The sequence below is a fragment of the Ammospiza caudacuta genome, chromosome 31 (genome assembly GCF_027887145.1).
Source record: "Ammospiza caudacuta isolate bAmmCau1 chromosome 31, bAmmCau1.pri, whole genome shotgun sequence".
NCBI classification, from domain to species: Eukaryota; Metazoa; Chordata; class Aves; order Passeriformes; family Passerellidae; genus Ammospiza; species Ammospiza caudacuta.
In genome coordinates this window covers 4,575,525-4,596,692 of record NC_080623.1, presented here as the reverse complement: position 1 = coordinate 4,596,692, position 21,168 = coordinate 4,575,525, and the positions used below count along the sequence as shown (strand labels likewise).

At 61.2% G+C, this 21,168-nt stretch overlaps 1 protein-coding gene across 2 annotated transcripts; it reads right to left on the bottom strand.

Annotated features, from left to right (window-relative positions):
- Positions 1 to 995: 995 nt before the first annotated feature.
- On the bottom strand, positions 996 to 13,976 carry RAPGEF3 (Rap guanine nucleotide exchange factor 3). Of its 2 annotated transcripts, none has more exons than XM_058821945.1 (27): positions 13,740 to 13,976; positions 9,391 to 9,444; positions 9,077 to 9,183; positions 8,883 to 9,004; positions 8,633 to 8,807; positions 8,385 to 8,469; positions 8,091 to 8,151; positions 7,908 to 7,984; positions 7,434 to 7,580; positions 7,241 to 7,350; positions 6,750 to 6,841; positions 5,844 to 5,922; positions 5,563 to 5,713; positions 5,395 to 5,477; positions 5,040 to 5,079; positions 4,757 to 4,838; positions 4,522 to 4,668; positions 4,346 to 4,443; positions 4,091 to 4,216; positions 3,500 to 3,681; positions 3,301 to 3,391; positions 2,999 to 3,049; positions 2,521 to 2,608; positions 2,375 to 2,439; positions 2,179 to 2,233; positions 1,433 to 1,504; positions 996 to 1,136 (listed from the first exon to the last, which is right to left on the bottom strand). In XM_058821945.1, exons 1-27 carry the CDS (start codon positions 13,938 to 13,940, stop codon positions 1,018 to 1,020), a joined length of 2,760 nt encoding a protein of 919 aa, XP_058677928.1. In that variant the 5' UTR covers positions 13,941 to 13,976; the 3' UTR covers positions 996 to 1,017. The 2 variants fall into 2 exon arrangements, with proteins under 2 accessions (XP_058677928.1, XP_058677929.1); XM_058821946.1 differs by having other exon boundaries at positions 6,750 to 6,838.
- Between the last annotated feature and the right edge of the window lie 7,192 nt (positions 13,977 to 21,168).

Sequence of the window (21,168 nt, the reverse complement as noted above, 5' to 3'; positions counted from 1 at the left end):
TGGTGCAACAAGGGCCGGGTTTGGAGCTCCCTCAGCCCTCAGTCATTTCCTGAGCTGTCCCCTCCTGGTGCCAGCGCTGTGTCACCTCGCCTGGGGCGGCTCCGGGGCCGTCCCCAAGGTCACATCGGAGGTGGAGGAGAAGAACGGGGAGCACAGCCATGAGTACAAAAATACCTCTATTGCTCTGCCCCGCCTGCCCGGAGCTCAGCGGGGCCGGATCCGAGTCCAGGGCCGGGCTCTGGGGGCTCCAGCACAGCCGGGGGCCATGGGAGCAGAGCTAGGGCTGCCCCGCCGCCGGCAGCTGGGACCCCAACCCTGCTCTGGACCCCCATCCTTGCTCTGGACCCCCATCCCTGCTCTGGACCCCCATCCTTGCTCCAGGCCCCCATCCCTGCTCCAGAACCCCATCCTTGCTCCAGGCCCCCATCCTTGCTCTGGACCCCCATCCTTGCTCCAGGCCCCCATCCCCATTCCGGGCCCCCATCCCTGCTCCAGAACCCCATCCTTGCTCCGGACCCCCATCCCCATTCTGGACCCCCATCCTTGCTCCAGGCCCCCATCCCTGGTTTGGCCACCCATCATGGTTCTGGAGCCCCATCCCTGCTCTGGGCACCCATCCCCATTCCAGGACCCCATCCTCACTCTGGGCCCCCATTCCTGTTCTGGTGGTCCAAGGATGGTGCCCCATCCCCATTCTGGGCCCCTATCTTCGGTCTGAACCCCCATTCCTGTTCTGGACCCCCATCCCCACTCCAGACCCTATCACCATTCTGGGCACCCATCCCTGCTCTGGACCCCCCATCTCCACTATGGGCCCCCGTCCCCATTCTGGGTCCCTCTCCCTGCTCTGGGCACCCATTTTTGCTCTGGACCCCCCATCCCCATTCTGGGGCCCCATCCCTGCTCTGGACCCCCTTCCTTGGTCTGGACCCCCAATTCCCATTCTGGGCCCCCATCCTCGGTCTGGACCCCCCATCCCCATTCTGGGCCCCCGTCCCCGCTCCAGCCCCGCTGCCCTCAGGGCTCCAGCTCCCGGGAGAGCCTCAGCAGCTCCTTCTGGCTGTCGATGGCCCTCAGGTGCTGCAGGTAGGCCCAGGTGGACACGGGGTTCCTCACGCTCAGGGACTGCTCCGAGCCTGTGGGGAGGGAGGGATGAGATCAAGGCTGGGGCACAGCCTGTGAGCCTGTCCAGGATCCCTGCAGGATCACCCATGGACCCCTTGTGTCACCCCAAAACCTCCCCAAACTGCTCTGGACCGGCTCATGGATCCCTCCATGGATCCTTCCATAGATCCATCCATAGATCCATCCATGGATCCCTCCATGGATCCCTCCATCTCCATCCCCTCTCCCCCAGCTCAGGGACCCCCTCAGAGTGTTGGGGGTCCCCTAGGGCAGGGTTAGGGGTCTGATTGAGAAGCTCCAAACGTACACGTGGAGATCCTGACGGCCTTGGCGTCCTCGGGCCGGTGAGGGGAGCGGCTCCTCAGTGGGGACAGCGGCGCTGAGGAGCAGAGAGAGGGGGCTCAGCCCCATCCCCGGGGTCTCAGCCCCATCCCCAGGGTTCAGCCCCATCCCTGGGGTCTCAGCCCCATCCCCAGGGTCTCAGCCCCGTCCCCAAGGGCTCAACCCCATCCTCAAGGGTTCAGCCCCATCCCCAGGGTTCAGCCTCATCCCCAGGGTCTCAGCCCCATCTCCAGGGTCTCAGCCCCATCCCCAGGGTTCAGCCCCATCCCCAGGGTCTCAGCCCCATCCCCAGGGTCTCAGCCCCATCCCCAGGGGCTCAGCCTCATCCCCGGGGTCTCAGCACCATCCCCAGGGTCTCAGCCCCATCCCCAGGGTCTCAGCCCCATCCCCAGGGGCTCAGCCCCATCCCCAGGGGCTCAGCCCCGTCCCCAAAGGTTCAACCCCATCCTCAAGGGTTCAGCCCCATCCCCGGGGTCTCAGCCCCATCCCTGGGGTCTCAGCCCCATATCCGGGGTCTCAGCTCCATCCTCAGGGTCTCAGCCCCATCCTTGGGGTCTCAGCCCCGTCCCCAGGGGCTCAACCCCATCCTCAAGGGTTCAGCCCCATACCCAAGGGCTCAACCCCATCCCCAAGGGTTCAGCTCCATCCCCAGGCCCCAGCCCTATTTAGGGGACCCTCCAAGCCACCTCCCCAGCTCCCTGGGGCTCTCACCATGCGCGTGGCCACGGCAGCGCTGCAGGACCCGCACGGTCTTGGCCATCATGTGCTGTGGGTGAGGCACAGAGGTCACCTGCTGCCACCTGGCCCCACCTGGATCCCCAAAATCTCTGTCCCCACCACAGCAGTGCCAGAGCTCTGCCTGCAGGGCACAGCAGGGCCCTCGGAGGGGTCACCACCCCACTCTCACCATCTTCTCGAAGTTGATGAGGTTCTCGGCCAGGGTGCGATTGCCCTCGTGGATGAAGGTCATGTCTGGGGGGGGTTTGGGGGTCAGAGCGGGGTCCTTGGGGAGCGCTGGGCACACCCGGGGGGTCCCCAAAAGCAGAGACCCACCTTTGAGCAGCAGGGGCACGAAGGGGATGATGGGGGGGCTCAGCTTGGCCACGGCCAGGCGATAGACACGGTGGTTCCACGAGGGGTCCTGGGGACAGGCAGGGACACGGGGGGTGGGGGGACAGCGGGGACAGTGGGACCCCCTCCCCATTGCTCCAGGGGCAAATTCCGCTGGGAAGGGGGACACAGGGCAGGGAAAGGGGACATGGGGCAGGGAAAGGGGACATGGGGAAGGAGAGGGGGACATGGGGCAGGGAAGGGGACATGGGGTGGAAAAGGGGACACAGGGAAGGAAGGGGACATGGGGCAGGGAAGGGGGACACAGGGAAGGAAGGGGGACACGTGGAAGGAAGAGGGACATGGGGCAGGAAAGGGGACATGGGGCAGGAAAGGAGGACATGGGGTGGGAAGGGGGACATGGGGAAGGAAGGGGACCTGGGGCGGAAAAGGGGACATGGGGCAGAGGGCCTGCGCTCACCAGCATCCTCTCCAGGGCTGAGTGCAGCTTCCGGATCTTATGGGGCAGCCTCTGTGCAGGGACAGGATCAGAGGCTGGCACACCCGTCCCACCCCAGAGACCCCCCTGCCCCTCCCAGAGACCCCTGATTGTCCCTCCCCAAAAACCCCCACCTGTCCCACCCAGAGACCCCCCCCCATTCCATGCAGAAACCCCCAGCTGTCCCACCCCCCTTGTCTGTCCCACCCAGGGACCCCTGTCTGTCCCTCCCCAGGTGTTGTCCCACCCCACAGACCTTCCCTATGCTGTCCCCCCTCTGTCACCTCCCAGGTCTTGGCCAGGCGAGTCACGGCCGTGTTGCTCACACCGAACATCACCGCAAAGAAGGAATTCAGGTTCTTCTGCTCCTTGAGGCTGCAGGCGGGGACGGGACGGGTCAGCCGTGGGGACAGTGACAGTGACACAGGGACAGCGACAAGGACAGCGACAGGGACAGTGACAGGGACAGTGACAGGGACTCACTGCGCCGCCAGCTTGATGAACTTGCGCAGGAGCTGCGCGCGCCGCCCCAGCTCGGGGCACAGGCACAGCTCGGTGGCCACCCAGAACTGCAGCTCGTTGAAGCGCCGCAGCACCCGCGCCAGGTTGGCCGTGGCCACCTCGCGGAACTTGTGCGGCCCCACGATGTAGTGAATCATCTCCACCTGCGAGAGAGGCGGCTCAGGGGCGTCCTGGAGCCCTCCTGGCAGGTCAGGGGTGTCCCAAACCCCTTCCCCAGCAGGTGAGGGGTGTCCTGACCCCCTTCCCCAGCAGGTGAGGGGTGTCCCAAACCCCTCCTGGCAGGCGAGGGGTGTCCCAAACCCCTCCTGGCAGGCGAGGGGTGTCCCAAACCCCGTCTCAGCAGGTCAGGGGGGTCCTGAGCCCCTTTCCCATCAGGTAAGGGGTGTCCTGAGCCCCTTTCCCATCAGGTAAGGGGTGTCCTGAGCCCCTTTCCCATCAGGTAAGGGGTGTGCTGAACCCCCTCCTGGCAGACGAGGGGTGTCCCGAACCCCTTCCCCAGCAGGTCAGGAGTGTCCCAAGCCCCCTCCCAGCCGCTCCCAGCACGGACCACACCTGGTGGATGCTCTTGAAGAGGTTCCAGTCGTAGTCGGTGAGGTGGCTGGCCAGGTCCTTGGAGCTGATCAGGTCCAGCGTGTCTGAGGAGCCGGCGTGGGGGCCCAGCTGCTCAGGGTGGGGGGTCTGGGAACAGGACAGGACCCCTGACCCTTTCTGCTCTCGGTAGGACCCCAAACAGAGGCACTGCAGCCCCCAACCCCTCCAGGGGAGTCCACCCAGTGCTGCCCACCCCGGATCCCACCCCACACTCACCAGGCTGCCCAGCTCGTCCCTGCTGACCACAAAGAGCCTCTCGTTGAGGCCCAGGGCCGTGAACACCCCCACGGCGTCCTGCGGCAGCACCGCTCGCTCTGCGCGGAGGGAAAGGCGCGGTGACACCGAGGAGGGGACACACACGGGGACAAAGCCACCCCGGGGTGTCTCCTCACCTCCGGCTGAGTTCACCCTGACCAGGACGTGCTCCCGGTCCCGGCGCAGCCGCGGCGCCAGCGCCCGCAGCACGTCCCGCACGGCGGCGTTGACCGGCAGCACCGCCACCAGGCACGAGTGGTCGGCCCTGAAGATCTCGTAGGGCACTGGGGGGGGACAGAAGGGACCTCAAAGGGACAGAAGGGACCTCAGTGTCCCCGTGCTGCAGGGACAGTCCCGCTGAGGGGGCAGTACCTTTGTCCTGCGCTCGCAGGGCACAGGTGCTGTCCAGGATCGGCTCCTCGGGGCTCCCGAGCCACATTCCCGAGCTCCGCGCCTGGGGAAGGAGGGACAGACAGGAGGACACGGCCACAGCCACCACCCCTTCTGTGGCATGTCCTGTGTGACCCCAGCTCCAGGCCTGGAGAAGGTGGGACAGACAGGAGGACACGGCCACAGCCACCATCCCTCCTCTGGTGTGTCCCCAAAGGGCAGAGGGGACCCAGATCCTGCCCTGTCGCCCCTCAGGGGTCCCTACCTTGGGCTGGGGGGACACGCTGCCGTCACCGTTCTCCAGCCTGCGGGAAGGGAAGGGGGAGGATGGAGATGCCGTTCCTGGTGGGAACAGAACTGGGACCGGCCACCACCAGGGACTAGGGCCACCCCTGGGACTGTGGCCACCTCTGGGGACTGCAGCCACCCCAGGCCACCCCTTGCCCACCTCCGAGCCCCCCTGCCCTACCCAGCTGCACGTGCCACCCTCCCCATGGCCGGGAACCCCCACACTGGGGACAAGGTGGCACCAGAGCCACCCCAAAAGCTCCTCCCCTGTGGCGGCATCAGGGGACATCAGGGGACACTGTGGGACACTGGGGGACACCGTGGGGACTCACGCTCGCGGTCGCCGCCGCTCCTGGCCCTGCTCCTGGCACAGCCCGCCCAGCTGAGGGTCCCGGCTCGCCAGGTCTGCCAGGTTCTGCGGGGACAGGGGGCACAGGATGAGTGCAGGACAGTCCCCGTGGTGTCACCGTGCCACCCTGGCAGTGCCACCCCGGCCGTACCTGCAGCAGGGCCGTGGTGCTGCGGTCGCCCTGCAGCAGCCGCCCGTAGAGCAGCACCCACTGGCTGACCAGCCGCAGGATCTTGCGCCGTTTGCGCAGGGCGTACGAGGCCTTGTCCTGCTCCGAGCCCTCCAGCGGCTCCGCGCGGAAACTGGCACCAGTCAAGGGCACCGGTGAAACGTGGAGAGGGGCAGGGACCCCCAGGATGGCGCCCGGGAGATGGGGATGCACCCAAGGGTGCTGGAAGGGGATTTGGGGCCCAGTCCCACACAGAAGGATACTGGTGCAGCAGGGCCCGGCAGAGCTGCGAGGTCGGCATGAACACGGTGTAGGTGAGCAGGAAATCCCCCAGCAGCGTGTCTGTGAGGGACAGGGCACTGTCACTGCTGTCCCCAGCGCCGTGGGGACACGGGCACCCTGCTAAGGATCCTCCACGCCCTGCCTGGGGTGTCTCCACCATGGGGACCTGGCCAAGGATCCCCTGTGCCCTGCTGGTCTGGCCTGGGGTAGCCTGGGGTGTCCCCACCAGGGACAGGGCACTGTCACTGCTGTGTCCAGTGCCGTGGGGACACGGGGACCTGGCCAAGGATTCCCTGTGCCCTGCCTGGGGTGGCCTGGGATGTCCCCACCATTGGGACCCCGCTGGTGGCAGGGCAGATTTTGTTCCTAAACCCCACAGGAGGCGCTGGATCATTGGGGTGGGATCACAAATCCCAGGGATCCAGGACGGGATGACAAATCCCAGGGATTGGCCCCAAGGCAGTGCCTTGTCCCCGGCTGCTATTTGTCACCCGCTGGGGACACCTCCTGGGATTTGTGACCCGCTGGGGACACCTCCTGGGATTTGTGACCCGCTGGGGACACCTCCTGGGATTTGTGACTCGCTGGGGACACCTCCTGGCTCCCGGCTCGTCTGGTTTCTCCTCTCCGAAGGCAGAGGGAGACCGAGAGGCGCCGAGGAGCCTCTCCCGGCCCAGAGGAGCCTCTCCCGGCCCGGAGGAGCCGCTCACTCCCCGCCCGGAGCCGCCGCCCTCTCCCGGCCTCGGCTTTTGGGGTTTTTAGCGAGCCCGGGGTGGCACCAGCAGGATTTGGGGTTGGACACCGGGAATGAGGAACCCCCTTGGTGCCCCCAGCCCCATGTCCGGGTGGCTCTGGGACACCCCCACACGGGGGACACCCCCACCTACCCACGGGGTCATAGAGGGTGGCATCGAGCCGCATGAACTCCAGCAGGTGCTCCAGGATCTTCTCAGGTGTCCCGGCCATCACCAGGTACCTGCTGGGGACGGGAAGGACAGAGGTGACACCGTGGCCATGGGCAGGGACACCACGGGCTGGTGACAGCGGTGTCACCACCACAGGCTGGTGACAGCATGGGCTGGTGTCACTGCTCCTTGTCCCCTTGTTCCTCCCAAAAACTGCCCCGAGGGAGGCTGGAAAGGGCAGACGGGTGGCTCAGGGGACAAGGGTGGCACCTGCCACCAGGGGCACAGGAATGTCACCTGCCAAAGGGGGACAGGGCTGTCACCTGCCAAAGGGGGACAGGGACAGGAGTGTCACCGGCCACCAGGGGCACAGGAATGTCATCTGCCAAAGGGGGACAGGGACATGGGTGTCACCTGCCAAAGGGGGACAGGGACAGGAGTGTCACCCGCCACCAGGGGCACAGGAGTGTCACCTGCTGCTCCGCGCCGAGGCCGCCTGGCCGCTGCCCCCCTGCAGGTCCTTCTGCAGCACCAGCACCACCTTGCCGTGCTCCTTCAGCCGCACCGTGTTGGCCTCCACGTCCTGGGGGTGACCCCGTCATCAGCCCGGCCGGGATTCCCCAAAGTTCACCCCAAAATCCCCCCAGAATCCACCCCCGGGCCCACCTTGAGGATGCGGTTGAAGTCCTGCTTGTCCACGCGCAGGAAGTGACAATTGTCCTCGCGCAGGAGGATGGTGGCCGCCCGCGGGGCGTCGTTCACCAGCGCCAGCTGCCCGAAATCGTCCCCCTCATGCAGGGTGGCCACCAAGCCCTGGGGACACCGTGGAGGGGTGAGGGACAATGACCCTGGGTGTCCCCAGAGTGTCCCCAGAGTGTCCCTGCAGTGCAGGGTGGCCATCAAGCCCTGGGTAGGTGAGGGATGGTGACACTGGGGTGTCCTCAAAGTGTTCCCAGAGTGTCCCCCTCGTGTAGGGTGGCCACCAAGCCCTGGGAACAGTATGGGGGGTGAGGGACAGTGACACCAGGGTGTCCCCAGGGTGTCCCCCTCATGCAGGGTGGCCACCAAGCCCTGGAGAGGTGAGGGATGGTGACGCTGGGGTGTCCCCAAGGTGTCCCCCCAGCACAGGGACAAACCCACCTTGCCGTGGGTGACCACGTTGACCGAGCCCTTCCAGATGATGTACCAGGAGGTGCCTTTGTCACCTTGGCTGAACACTGCACCCGGGAAAAGGTGGGAAAATCCTCAATTTTGGGAACAGCTCCAGTGTCCCCGGGCTGGGGACACCCCAGTGTCACCCACGGGGGACTCAGGGTGACTCACAGACAGTGCCTGCACGCTGGTGCCCCTCGAACATCAGCACGGCCGCCAGCTCCCGCTTCACCTGCACAGGGGACAACGCTGTCACCTCAGCTGGGCCAGCAGGGGACACGGGGATGGGGAATGGCAGGGAAGGGCTAAGGGAGGCACAGAAATTATCAGAGAGGATGTTTACATGGAAGGAAAGGGGTGCAGAAGGATTTGGGGAGCCAGGACAGGAGCTGATGTGGTTCAGGAGGATTTGGGGGTGAGGGGACACCCCGACCCCGCAGGGTTTGGGGACACGGCCGCGCTCACCGAGTTGGAGAGATGAGCCACGGCTTTGATGTGGAGCAGCTCCTCAAAGATCAGCTCCAGCTCGTCCTGCGTGCGCTGGGCAGGCCTGGGGGGGCCGGGGGCGTCAGCGGCTCCCTGTGCCCCCCTCCCCAGCCCCTTCCCCTCTTTGGGTGACTCTGTTGGGTCCCCCCACCCTCAGCATCCCCGTGGCCGCTCCAGACCCCCCGAGCCGGGTCCAAAAGGTGCCAAGGAGCCCCTGGGGCACTCACGGCTTGCGCAGGGCCATGGAGAGCAGCGCGTCAGGGCCCAGCTGCGCCAGGAACCCCAAAGCCTCCAGCAGCTCCTCGGGGTCCCGCGGCCCCGCGCCGGGCTCGGGGCTCAGCTCCAGCTCGGCAAAGCGGTAAAACTGCGTCTCCTTGTCCTGGAAGTGCCACTCCTGCCTCACTGCGGGGTGACAGCGGCCCTCAGCTCGGTTCTGCGCCCCCTGAACCCCCCCAGAGCCCCCCAAAACCCCCTCACCGTGCGTCAGGACCCCGCCGTCCACCAGCACCTGCCCGATGCCCACGGCCTGGCCGCGCGTCTGGACGGCCGCGCCGGCGCTCAGCAGCCAATCCACCAGCTCCTTCCCCGAGCAGCACTGCCTGGGGGGGCACAGGGGGTGAGAACCGCCCGGGACAGCCCCCCCGGAGCCCCCCAGGGCCCCCCCAGCCCACCGGTGGTGCCGCAGGTGGTGCTTGTGGTCGCGGATGAGGCCGGGCCGGGAGGTGCTCAGGTGGGCGAAGAGGAGCTTGCCCGCCCTCCAGATCTTCTCCGAGGACGCCTGAGGGTGGCAGGGGGTCAAGGGAGATCGTGGGGAGGGGGCTGGGCCGTCACCTGTCCCCCCAGTGCCCTGGGATTGCCATTGTCCACACCAGGAATGGCTGAGGAGCATCTCAATGGCGTTGGGGTGTGGGGGTGCTCTAACCCTCAGCCCCCCAAATTCACCTCCCCAAATTCACCTCCCCGGGGGCTTCCCCGGCCCCCCCACCTGGGTGATGCTGTGGCCATAGTCCAGGCTGGATTCTGAGTCCAGGAGCGGGGTCTGGAAAACCAAAGGGGAGGGGGTTGGGGGGGTTTGTGGGGGCTCTGCTGTGTCCCCATCACCCTACACAGCTGGGGAGGGGTCCTGGCACCCCCAGAGCACCCCCAGCTCTTCACCAGGTGAGGGGCAACACCCAAATCCTGAGTCCAGAACCCCAATCCTGAATCCAGCACCCAAATCCTGAACCCAGAACCCAAATCCTGAATGCAGCACCCAAATCCTGAACCCAGCACCCAAATCCTGACCCCAGCACCAATTTCCTGAATCCCGAACCCAAATCCTGAACCCAGCACCCAAATCCTGACCCCAGCACCAGTTTCCTGAATCCCAAACCCAAATCCTGACCCCAGCACCCAATTCCTGACCCCAGCACCCAATCCTTGACCCCAGCACCAATTTCCTGCATCCAGCACCCATTTCCTCACTCCAGTCCCGCTCTCCAGCTCATTTTCCCCCAGCTCTCCCCCTCGGGGATGCCCCGGGTAAAACCAAACGCAGGGAGGGCCGAGCCCCGCCCGGACCGCGGGGCAGAGGTGCCCGAGCTCCGAGCTCCGGTGGCGGCGCTGCCCGCGGGCCCCGCGGCTCCCGGGCCCCTCCTGGCCACGGCCCTGGATAAACAAGCCCGGCCCGCACCCGTCAGACCAGTTCAGCTCCCGGCACCGGGAGCGCTCACCCGGCACGGGGCACCCTCCGAGGGACGCCCACCGGCACGGGGGGCACCCCCAGGGGGGTTTTGGGGTCCCTTTCCCCGCTGTGGGGGTCCCACAGAGCACGGCAGGGCACCCAAAAATTGGCGTCTGCAGGGATCCTCCTGGGGTGTGGGTGGGGAGGTTGGGGCAATCCCGGATGGATTTCCAATTGACGAGGGCAGGAATTAATTAGTGCAGGAGTTAATTAGTGCAGGATCCTCGAAGTGAGCCTCCACCTGCTCCCAGCGCTTCTCAACGGCTCAGGAGGATTTGGAGGAGCCACGAGCGGCTCTGAGAACGCTGCAGGGACGTGTGTCACCTGGCCATGGTGTCACCAAGGCAGGGACACCACTCTTGAACCGGCCACAGTGTCCCCAAGGCTGGGACACTGCTCCTGAGCTGGCCACAGTGTCCCCAAGGCTGGGACGCCGCTCCTGAGCCAGCCACGGTGTCCCTAAGGACGTGTGTCACCTGGCCACGGTGTCACCCAGGCTAGGACACCGCTCCTGAGCTGGCCACAGTGTCCCCAAGGCTGGGACACCGCTCCTGAGCCAGCCACGGTGTCCCTAAGGACGTGTGTCACCTGGCCACGGTGTCACCCAGGCTAGGACACCGCTCCTGAGCTGGCCACAGTGTCCCCAAGGCTGGGACGCCGCTCCTGAGCCAGCCACGGTGTCCCCAAGGCTGGGACACTGCTCCTGAGCCAGCCACAGTGTCCCCAAGGCTGGGACGCCGCTCCTGAGCCAGCCACGGTGTCCCTAAGGACGTGTGTCACCTGGCCACGGTGTCACCCAGGCTAGGACACTGCTCCTGAGCCGGCCACGGTGTCCCCAAGGCTGAGACGCCGCTCCTGAAGCGGCCACAGTGTCCCCAAGGCAGGGACACGGTGACTCAGGCGCTCTGCAAACTCTGCCGAGCCCCGTGACGGCTGCGGCGAGCAGGAACCGCTCCGAGCAAATGTTTGCAAACTTTGCCAATGGGAGCTGGGAGGTGGCCGGGACACGGGGCTGCTCTGGGGACATGGAGGTGCCACCCGTGGGAACAGGAGCTCCCTGTCACCCTTTGGGTGTGGGAGGTCCCTGTCACCCATGGGAGCAGGAGATCTGTGTCACCCATGGGAGCAGGAGCTCCCTGTCACCCTCTGGGTGCAGGAGGTCCCTGTCACCCATGGGAGCAGGAGATCTGCGTCACCCATGGGAGCAGGAGCTCCCTGTCACCCTCTGGGTGCGGGAGGTCCCCGTCACCTCCTGGTTCGCGCCACCAAATGGGTCCAGGTGACGCCCCGGTGTCCCTCTGCCCAGGTCCCCAAAGGGCCTCAGCTGTCCCCCAGCACAGAGCCCCCTCTGCCGTCCCCCTCTGTCCTTGGGGCCCAGAGCCGGGCCGCGCTCCAAGGACACCGACAGAGACACAAAAACCCCGCTCAAGGACCCGATTCCTCCTTCCCGGGATTCCTCGCTGCTCTGGAATCACCCAGACCCCCTTATTGTCCCCAAACCCCCTCTCTGGAGCACCCACCCGGGGTCAGGACCCTCAGGACGCCCCCAGCCCCCTCCCCGTGACTCCGTGGCTCCAGCAGCTTCCTAAGGAGTCGCCTTTTCCACCTTCCTGCCCACGGGATCCTGCCTTTCTCCGGGATTCCGGCAGCGCCGGGCGCCCGGCCAAGGCCGCCAGCGGCCGTTCCGCGCCCGCGGCCGCTTTTGTTTGGGATGCCGAGGAAAACAAGAGCGGCTATTTCGGGCCTCGGGGCTCCGGAGAAAGCCCTCGCCCATCCGCAGCCTCCGCAGCCTCCGCAGGCCGGGGCTCGGCACCGCATCCTCTGGGACGGGGCTGGGATCCCACGGGACGGGGATGGGCACCCCCGGGATGGGCTCAGCACCCCCGAAATGGGCTCAGCACCCCCCAGGATGGGGCTGGGCACCCTCGGGATGGGCTCAGCAACCCTGGGATGGGGTTTGGCATCCCCGCGACGGGGCTGGGCATGCCCGGGATGGGCTTGGTACACCCGGGATGGGCTCAACACCCCCAGGACAGGGCTGAGCACCCCCCAAGACACAGCTTGGTACACCTGGGATGGGCTTGGCACCCCTGGGATGGGCTTGGGGACCAGTTCCGGCTCTGCTGTCCTCACCAGGGACTGGCACAGTGGCACTTTTGGCTGGCACAGTGGCACCTGTCACTGGCACAGTGGCACTTGTCCCCTGGGAAGGATGGAGCCACCTGGGGACACCACTGTCCTTTGGAGCCAGGAGGGATTTGCTGGGATCAGATCCCCAAGGGGGATGAGACGGAGCCAGAAGTTTCCAGGAGCTTCCAGCAATGGGGACAAGGGACCTGTGTGGCTCCTGAGGCGCTTCCCTGCCCCTCACCTGCCCCAGGAGTGGCTGTGCTGGGACAAAATCCCCCTTTCCCTGCTGGAATCGGCTCCAGTGCCCTCAATCCCTGGGTGTCCCCACAGAGGGGACGCTCCTGCCGTGCCACAGGTGCCGCTGCTGCCAGGGCTGGTGGGATTTATCCCAGTTCAGCCCAGGAACGCTCCAGGCCTGCTGCTCACCCAGCCTTAGTGTCCCTCCAAAGCCCACCCCAAAGTCTGCTCCGAAAAGTTCTGGAGAGAAAAACAAATCGGGAAGAAAAGGAAAAAACGAGGAAAACTTATCTGGGAGGGAGCCCCCGTGTTGCATGGAAATGCCCAAAGGGGAGTTGTCCCCTAAAATAATTCCACTTTTTGCTTGAAAAGCGTCCCAGGCCGAGCAGTGAGGGAAGGGGAAGGACGCAAAGCTCCGGAAGCTCTGCCGGGGCTCCAGGGTCACCTCCCCGCCTGGAGGGGACAAGGAGGGACCGAGAGGGGACAAGGAGGGGCCGAGAGCAGGGCCAGGGACCCCCGGGACCACCCCTCAGCTCCCGGGGCCAGAACGGAGCCGGGCGGAGAGGTCGTGATGGCAGGGGACAAATCCCTGCTGGGGAACGCTGCGTGTCCCCGGAATGTCCCCCCGCCCCCGGAATGTCCCCCCGCCCCTGGAATGTCCCCCCGCCCCTGGAATGTCCTTCCTGCTGGGATGCGCCGCCGGGCACCTGGCAGCGGGCTCGCTTCACGCCTGGCCGCCCGTTCCGCTCCGCTCCGCCCGTCCCAGCCCGCGCAGCTCACCTGCAGCCTCACCTGGCCCTTGTGAGCTCACCTGGGCCCCCGTGCCCTCACCTGGTCCCCCGTGCCCTCACCTGGCTCCTGGTAGCCTCACCTGGCTCCTTGCACGCCTGGATTCACTCCCCGTGCTCTCACCTGGCTCCCCGCACTCCTGGACTCCTTCCCCTCCTCTCATTCCCAAATTCCCGGCGCTGGAGAGACCCCGGCCCCACTGACCATGGGGATTTGGGGACACACTCCCCCCGGCCCCACTGACCATGGGGATTTGGGGGCGCGCTCCCCTCCCTTACCCAGCGGATTTGGGGGTGCGCTCCCCTCACTCTCCCAGCGGATTTGGGGGTGCGCTCCCCTCACTCTCCCAGCGGATTTGGGGGTGCGCTCCCTTCACTCTCCCAGCGGATTTGGGGGCGCGCTCCCCTCACTCTCCCAGCGGATTTGGGGGCGCGCTCCCCCCATTCCCCACTCACCCAGCGGATCCCCTGGATGCGGGGCAGGCTCCCCCCGGCCCCCTCCAGCCGCACGTCGTAGCTGGAGCTCCGGAACAAGTGCATCCTCCTGAGCAGCCCCGGGAGCCGCGCTCCGTCCGCTCCGGGACCCCCGGGGGGCTCCGGCCCCGCTCGCCGCGCCCCCCCGGCCGCCGCCCCCGGCCCGGCCCCGCGCACCTTCATGCGGCGGGGGGCGGCGAGGCCGTGGCGGCGCCGGGGCTGCTCCGCGGCTCCTCGGGACGGGGCCGGGCTGGGGAGCGGCTCCGCCGCCGCCGCCGCCGCGCCGGGCCCGCCCTGGGAACGGCAGCTCCGCCCGCCGCCCCTCCCCGGCTCCCACGGCCCCGCACCGGGACCTGCGGCGGGAGGGACCCCCGGGAGCCGCCCCCGGCCATGGGGGAGGCACAGCCGGGACCCCCCGGGACCCCCGGGAGCCGCCCTCGGCCACGGGGGAGGCACAGCCGGGACCCCCGGGATCCCCGGGAGCCGCCCTCGGCCATGGGGGAGGCACAGCCGGGACCCCCGGGACCCCCGGGAACTCCGGGACCCCCGGGACTGGGTTTTGGGGGTCTCCAGAAGTCCCTGAGCAACTCAAACACGGGGGTTTGGGGGAGGACACAGGGGGCTCCCCTGCCCTGCCCAGTCTGGTGGGGGGACCCAGAGAGGCTGGAAGAGGGAGGGGCTTTGTACTGGGAATGGTTTGTACTGGAAATGGTTTGTACTGGGAATGGATTGTATTCAGAATGGATTGCACTGGGAATGGTTTTCACTAGGAATGGTTCATACTGGGAATGGATTGCACTGGGAATGGTTTGCACTGGGAGTGGTTCATACGGGGGAGGTGGCCCCCAGCCGCCAGCTGGAGCAAAGCTGGGGTGGGGCCCAGCGGTCCTGGGAGAGCTTTTGCTGGGGTTTTTGGCCAAAAAGGAAAGGGGTTTCTGCCAAAAGGAGCCTTTACTTCTGAAATAAATCCCAATTTTTAAAATCCAAATCTGCCTTTAAACCGGCCCCCACCCCAGCTGGAGCAGGGATGGGAATCGTCAGCTGGACTCGAGGAATTTGGGGAAGAGCCTTGAGCCTCCCCTGCTGCCCTCCTGCCCAGGCACCCGAGTGCCTCTGGGGATCACACTGGGGTCCCCAATCTGTCCCTCCAGGCTGGGGCCTTCCTTGGGCTCATCCTTGAGGACAGATCCTGACCTTCCTCCCCTCGATCCCTCTGCCTCTGCGAGTGCCTGGAGGCCGAGGATGCTTTTCCCGGGATTCCTGGGGGCTCCAGGACCACCAGAAGCTCCCCGGGCTCAGTCCCCATTCCCCAGGAGCTGCTCTGGGGCTCTTCCAGCCGGGCTCCCCTCGCAAGGGATCCCGGGATCCGTGCACAGACACGTCCCCCCATGCAAATCAGAGCTCATTAAGGCAAGGAGGAAGAGGCTGAGGAAGGCAGCAGAGCCCGGGCAGCCCCACCCCGGCAGCCCAAGGAGAGGAGAGGCACCTGCCCGGGCCCTGTGGCGGGACTGCGGGCGGTTCCTCCTTCGGATGAGGCTCCACCACCCCATTCCAACCACATTCCTATTCCAATGTTCCCCACTGCAATCCCATTCCAACCCCATTCCTATCCCAATCCCATCCCACCCCATTTCAACCCCATTCCTATCCCAATCCCACCCCATTCCAATCCCATTCCTATCCCAATCCCATCCCAATCACATTCCATTTTGTCCCACCCCATTCCAACCACATTCCTATCCCAATCCCATCCTATCCCACCCTATCGCATTCAATTTTATCCCACCCTATCCAATCCCATTCTAATCCCAATCCCACCCTATCACATTCCATTTTATCCCACCCTTTCCACCCCATTCCAACCCCATTCCAATCCCAATCCCACCCTATCACATTCCATTTTATCCCACCCTTTCCATCCCATTCCAACCCCATTCCTCTCCCAATCCCATCCCATCACATTCCATTTTATCCCACCCTATCCAATCCCATTCCCATCCCAATCTCATCCTATCCCACCCTATCCTATCCCACCCTTTCCCATCCCACTGCAATCCCATTCTATCCCACTCAAATCCAACCCAATCCCATCCCATTCTATCCCATTCCAATCCAATCCCATCCCAATCCAATCCCATTCTATCCCACCCTATCCTATCCCATCCTTTCCATCCCATTCCCATTCCCAATCCCATTTCAAACCCAGCAATGAGGGTCCCCTCACCCCTCTCTTTTCCCACCCCTCGTCCCTGGGAACAGCTCCCATTTTTCTATTTTTAGTCCTATGAGAAGGGTGAGACAGTACAGATGTTGTAATTCATGCTATCACAATCAGAAGCCGACTATTTCTTAATTATAATACAAAAGATATTATATAATATGATATAATATAGTATGATATAATATAGTATGATATAATATAGTATGATATAATATAATATAATATAATATAATATAATATAAATATTGTATTATCAGTGTTGTATTATTAATATTGTATAATTAATACAGTATACTTTAAATTTTAATGTGTAAAATATAACCTATATAATTTTAATATTTAAAATATTATATAATTATACGTATGGAAATATATAAATTATATGTATTAATTATAGAAATATTATATAATTATATATATTATGCAATTATAATACATAACATAAGCGTTTCTTGACCTACCAAATTTTCCACAAATGCATTTCCCACATCCCCAAGGTGTCCCTGGGGTGTCCCTGGTCCCTCACTCCGCTCCAGGTGCAGGGTCACCGATCCTGGCCCTTCCCGGGGGCTGCAGCCGCTGCTGCCCCGCCAGCTCTGCCTTATCACCCTCTTATCGCTCCTTTAACCCCGCTCGTTCGGCTCCGCTTGGACAATCATTAATTAACGGCGGGTCCCTGCTGGCTTTGGGGCAGTTCTGGCCTCTCCGCCCTCCTGGCAGGAATCTCTTCCTGAAATCCCAGATCCTAAAGGGAAAAAAAAATCCACAGGGCAGCAAATGCTGACCCTGCACACCCAAATCTTAAAATGGATTTACAGATCCATCTGACCCTGCTCCCAAATCCTAAAATGGATTTACAGATCCAGCTGACCCTGCTCCCAAATCCTAAACTGGGTTTGCAGATCCATAGGGCAGCAAATGCTGACCCTGCTCCCCAAATCCTAAAGTGGATTTACAGATCCAGCTGACCCTGCTCCTCAAATCCTAAAATGGATTTACAGATCCAGCTGACCCTGCTCCCAAATCCTAAACTGGGTTTGCAGATCCACCTGACCCTGCTCCCAAATCCTAAACTGGGTTTGCAGATCCACCTGACCCTGCTCCCAAATCCTAATGTGGATTTACAGATCCATCTGACCCTGCTCCCAAATCCTAATGTGGATTTACAGATCCAACTGATCCTGCTCCCAGATTCTAAACTGGGTTTGCAGATCCACCTGACCCTGCTCCCAAATCCTAAACTGGGTTTGCAGATCCATAGGGCAGCAAATGCTGACCCTGCTCCCCAAATCCTAAAATGGATTTACAGATCCAGCTGACCCTGCTCCCAAATCCTAAACTGGGTTTGAAGATCCACCTGACCCTGCACCCAAATCCTAAAGTGGATTTACAGATCCAGCTGACCCTGCTCCCAAATCCTAAACTGGGTTTGCAGATCCACCTGACCCTGCTCCCAAATCCTAAACTGGGTTTGCAGATCCATAGGGCAGCAAATGCTGACCCTGCTCCCCAAATCCTAAAGTGGATTTACAGATCCAGCTGACCCTGCTCCTCAAATCCTAAAATGGATTTACAGATCCAGCTGACCCTGCTCCCAAATCCTAAACTGGGTTTGCAGATCCACCTGACCCTGCTCCCAAATCCTAATGTGGATTTACAGATCCATCTGACCCTGCTCCCAAATACTAAACTGAGTTTGCAGATCCATCTGGCCCTGCTCCCAAATCCTAAAGTGGATTTGCAGATCCATAGGGCAGCAAATGCTGACCCTGCTCCTCAAATCCTAAAATGGATTTACAGATCCAGCTGACCGTGCTCCCAAATCCTAAACTGGGTTTGAAGATCCACCTGACCCTGCTCCCAAATCCTAATGTGGATTTACAGATCCAACTGATCCTGCTCCCAGATTCTAAACTGGGTTTGCAGATCCACCTGACCCTGCACCCAAATCCTAAAGTGGATTTACAGATCCATCTGACCCTGCTCCCAAATACTAAACTGAGTTTGCAGATCCATCTGGCCCTGCTCCCAAATCCTAAAGTGGGTTTGAAGATCCACCTGACCCTGCTCCCCATCCCTTGCCCCCCTCAAAGGCAGAATGGAGTGAAATCCAAGTTAAACCCCAATATTTTCACTCCACCCCCTATTTTGGCTCCATTTCCCTGTAATGAGTGGCCGGGTCTCATCCCTGGGCAGGGCAGAAATTCCAGGAGGGACCTGGGAGCTCTGGGTGTTCCCCAGGAGGGTTTGGTGGCAGCTGGGGGTGCAGAAATCTCTGTATTTATCATCTCCCCGGTTCGCCGGGACACGGCCACAAATCAGCCCCGAAAATCCCATCCTGGGGAAAACGGTTGGGAATTTACAGCGCTCCCAACACTGCGGGTTTATCCTTTAATGCTGCTGCTTTATGCATTTCTCTCCCTCCAACCCTATTTATTTCCTGTTTATTGGCCCAGCCTCCCCTAATTTATGTTTTCATTACTTTGATTAACGCCCCTGCTCCCCTGACATCGTTATTCTGGCGCAGCTCCCCCAAACCATCGGTGTTAAATAATCCTCGGATTTAGCCGGGATGATTTGTAATTTAATAAGCGGCTCCGGCGCCGTGTTTTATCTCCTAATTGGGCCGGAATTAGCAGCGATTCCGGAATTAACACAAATTATGGGACGCCCCTTGTTGTTGCACGGGGTTTTATTGGGTTGGAACAACAGCTTTAGGAATTATCTGAGCCGCGTTCCCCAGTTCTGGGTGCGATTCATTTCTGGATTTTCCATGGGTGATAGCTCAGGCAGGAATTGCTGCTGTGGAGGGGAAGGAAGGGAAGGGAAGGAAGGGAAGGAAGGAAGGGAAGGAAGGGAAGGAAGGGAAGGAAGGGAAGGAAGGGAAGGAAGGGAAGGAAGGAAGGAAGGAAGGAAGAAGAGTTTTGGTCTCCCAGGTGGTTTAATTTCATTCCCTCATTATCATCCGGGGAACGTGATGTGTCTTGTTCTCCCGGTCTTTCCGTGCCCGCTCGGCTCCTTCCTGAAACAATTCCCAGGTTTGCGTCTCCGAGGAGCTGCAGGCGCCTCAGGTCTGAGGCCAGCAAGGGCTGAGCATCCAGAAAACCGTGGAAAAGTGGGAAAAGTGGAATTGTTCAAGTTGGAAAAGCCGCTAAGGTCACTGAGTCCCACCAGTAAGCCAGAGAGAGGAGAAAGAAAAGCAATGCCTTTCCCAAAGGTGGGATTTGATATTTCCAAAGATGAGATTTGTTTCTTTTTCCCAAATATGGGATTTGTTTCTTCTCAAAGATGGGATTTATTTCTTCCCAAAGATGAGATTTATTTCTGTTTCCCAAAGATGGGATTTGTTTCTGTTCCCCAAAGATGGGATTTGTTTCTTCTCAAAGATGGGATTTATTTCTTCCCAAAGATGGGATTTATTTCTGTTTCCCAAAGATGGAATTCGGTGTTTTTTCCCCAAGATGGAATTTATTTTTCCCAAAGATGGGATTTATTTCTTCCCAAAGATGGGATTTATTTCTGTTTCCCAAAGATGGAATTTGTTTTTTCCCAAAGATGGGATTTATTTTTTCCCAAATATGGGGGTTTTTTTTCCCAAAGATGGAATTTGTTTTTTCCCAAAGATGGGATTTATTTCTTCCCAAAGATGGGATTTATTTGTGTTTCCCAAGGCTGGAATTTGTTTCTGTTTCCCAAATATAGGATTTGTTTTTCCCAAAGATTGGATTTGTGACCATTCCTCACACCAGGACAAGCCGGGACCTCCCCATTTCCTCAACTTTTCCCTCTTCCTTTCCCCTTTGGGCCTTTGGCATTTCTGCGCTCTCAGCCCCAGCTCCTCCCGTGGCTGAAATGTTCCTTTAAAAGGGACAAAACAAAACGCCCTCAAGGCCAAACCCTCGGGACAGAGCTCCAGTTTGTTCCCACTCTCGGGAAGCAAACAGGGCTGTCCCATCCCCGCCGATTTTCCTCCTTTTGTTCCCAGCTCCAGCCCGGGGAGGGAGGAGGAGGAGGGAGGAGGAGGAAGGATCCCTCATCCGGTAAATGCGGCTGTTCCCCAGCTGTTCCCGAGGCTGGGGCAGGAGCGATAACCGGGAAAGCTCCGGGGCAACCACAGGTGCTGGGGAGCGGGGCCAAGGTCCGCAGCCCTGGAAACACAGGTGGCGCCTCAGGTGAGCTGCTGCCTGGGGTGGGCAGTGCTGGGAAAGCCAATTTTGGGTCAAAAAATGAAAAAAAAAAAAAATGGGTGGGAGCTGCTGGGGTGCGGTGGGATGGAGGAGCAGGAACGTCGCTGTTCCCACCTGGAGTGGTTCCTCCTCCTCTCCCTGTTTCCATCCCATCCACCTCTGGAAAATCCAGGTGTCACCTGGAGTTGCTGCCTGAGGTGGGCAGTTCTGAGGAAGCCAATTTTGGGTCAAAAAATGGGAAAAAGACGTGGGAACTGCTGGGGTGAGGTGGAGGAGCAGGAACATCGCTGTTCCCACCTGGAGTGGTTCCTCCTCCTCTTCTTGTCTTCATTTCCATCTCATCCACCTTTAGAAAATCCAGGTGCCTGGGGTAGGCAGTGCTGAGGAAGCCAATTTTGGGTCCAAAAAGTGAAAAACCAAAAACCAAACAAAAAAATCAAAAGAACCCCACAAAAACGCAATCAACCAATGAACCAAAAAAAAAATCAAAAATACAACAAAAAAAAATCCCCAACCAAACCAACCAAAAAAAACCCCCCAAGAAAAACAAAAAACCCACCATGAAACAAACCCCAAAAGGCCAAAAAAGAACCAAAAAAACCCCCTAAAAAATCAAAAAGCAACCCCAGATTTTGCTCCTCCTCGGCTCTGAGCCGTCCCCCACCTGCACAAAAATCACCCCAGAGCATCCCCAAGGCTCGGGCAGAGTCAGCAGAGCCGGGATGACAAAATGGGCCCCGAAATTCCCGGGGGGAATTGGGCGAGGAGGAGCCGATCTCGGATCTCGGATCTCTGATCTCACCTGGCGCTGCTGACGCCGCTCGTTCCCTCCCGCATTCCTGCAGCCGCAGCAGGAAATGCAATTTTGCAGGAAATGCAATTTTTCAGGAAATGGAATTTTTCAGGAAATGCAATTTTTGCTTCGCTGCTCTCGAGGTTTTCACGCTCAAAATCCCACGGCGGGGCGGGAGCTGCGAGTCCTTGGGCAAGGACGGCCGGGGTT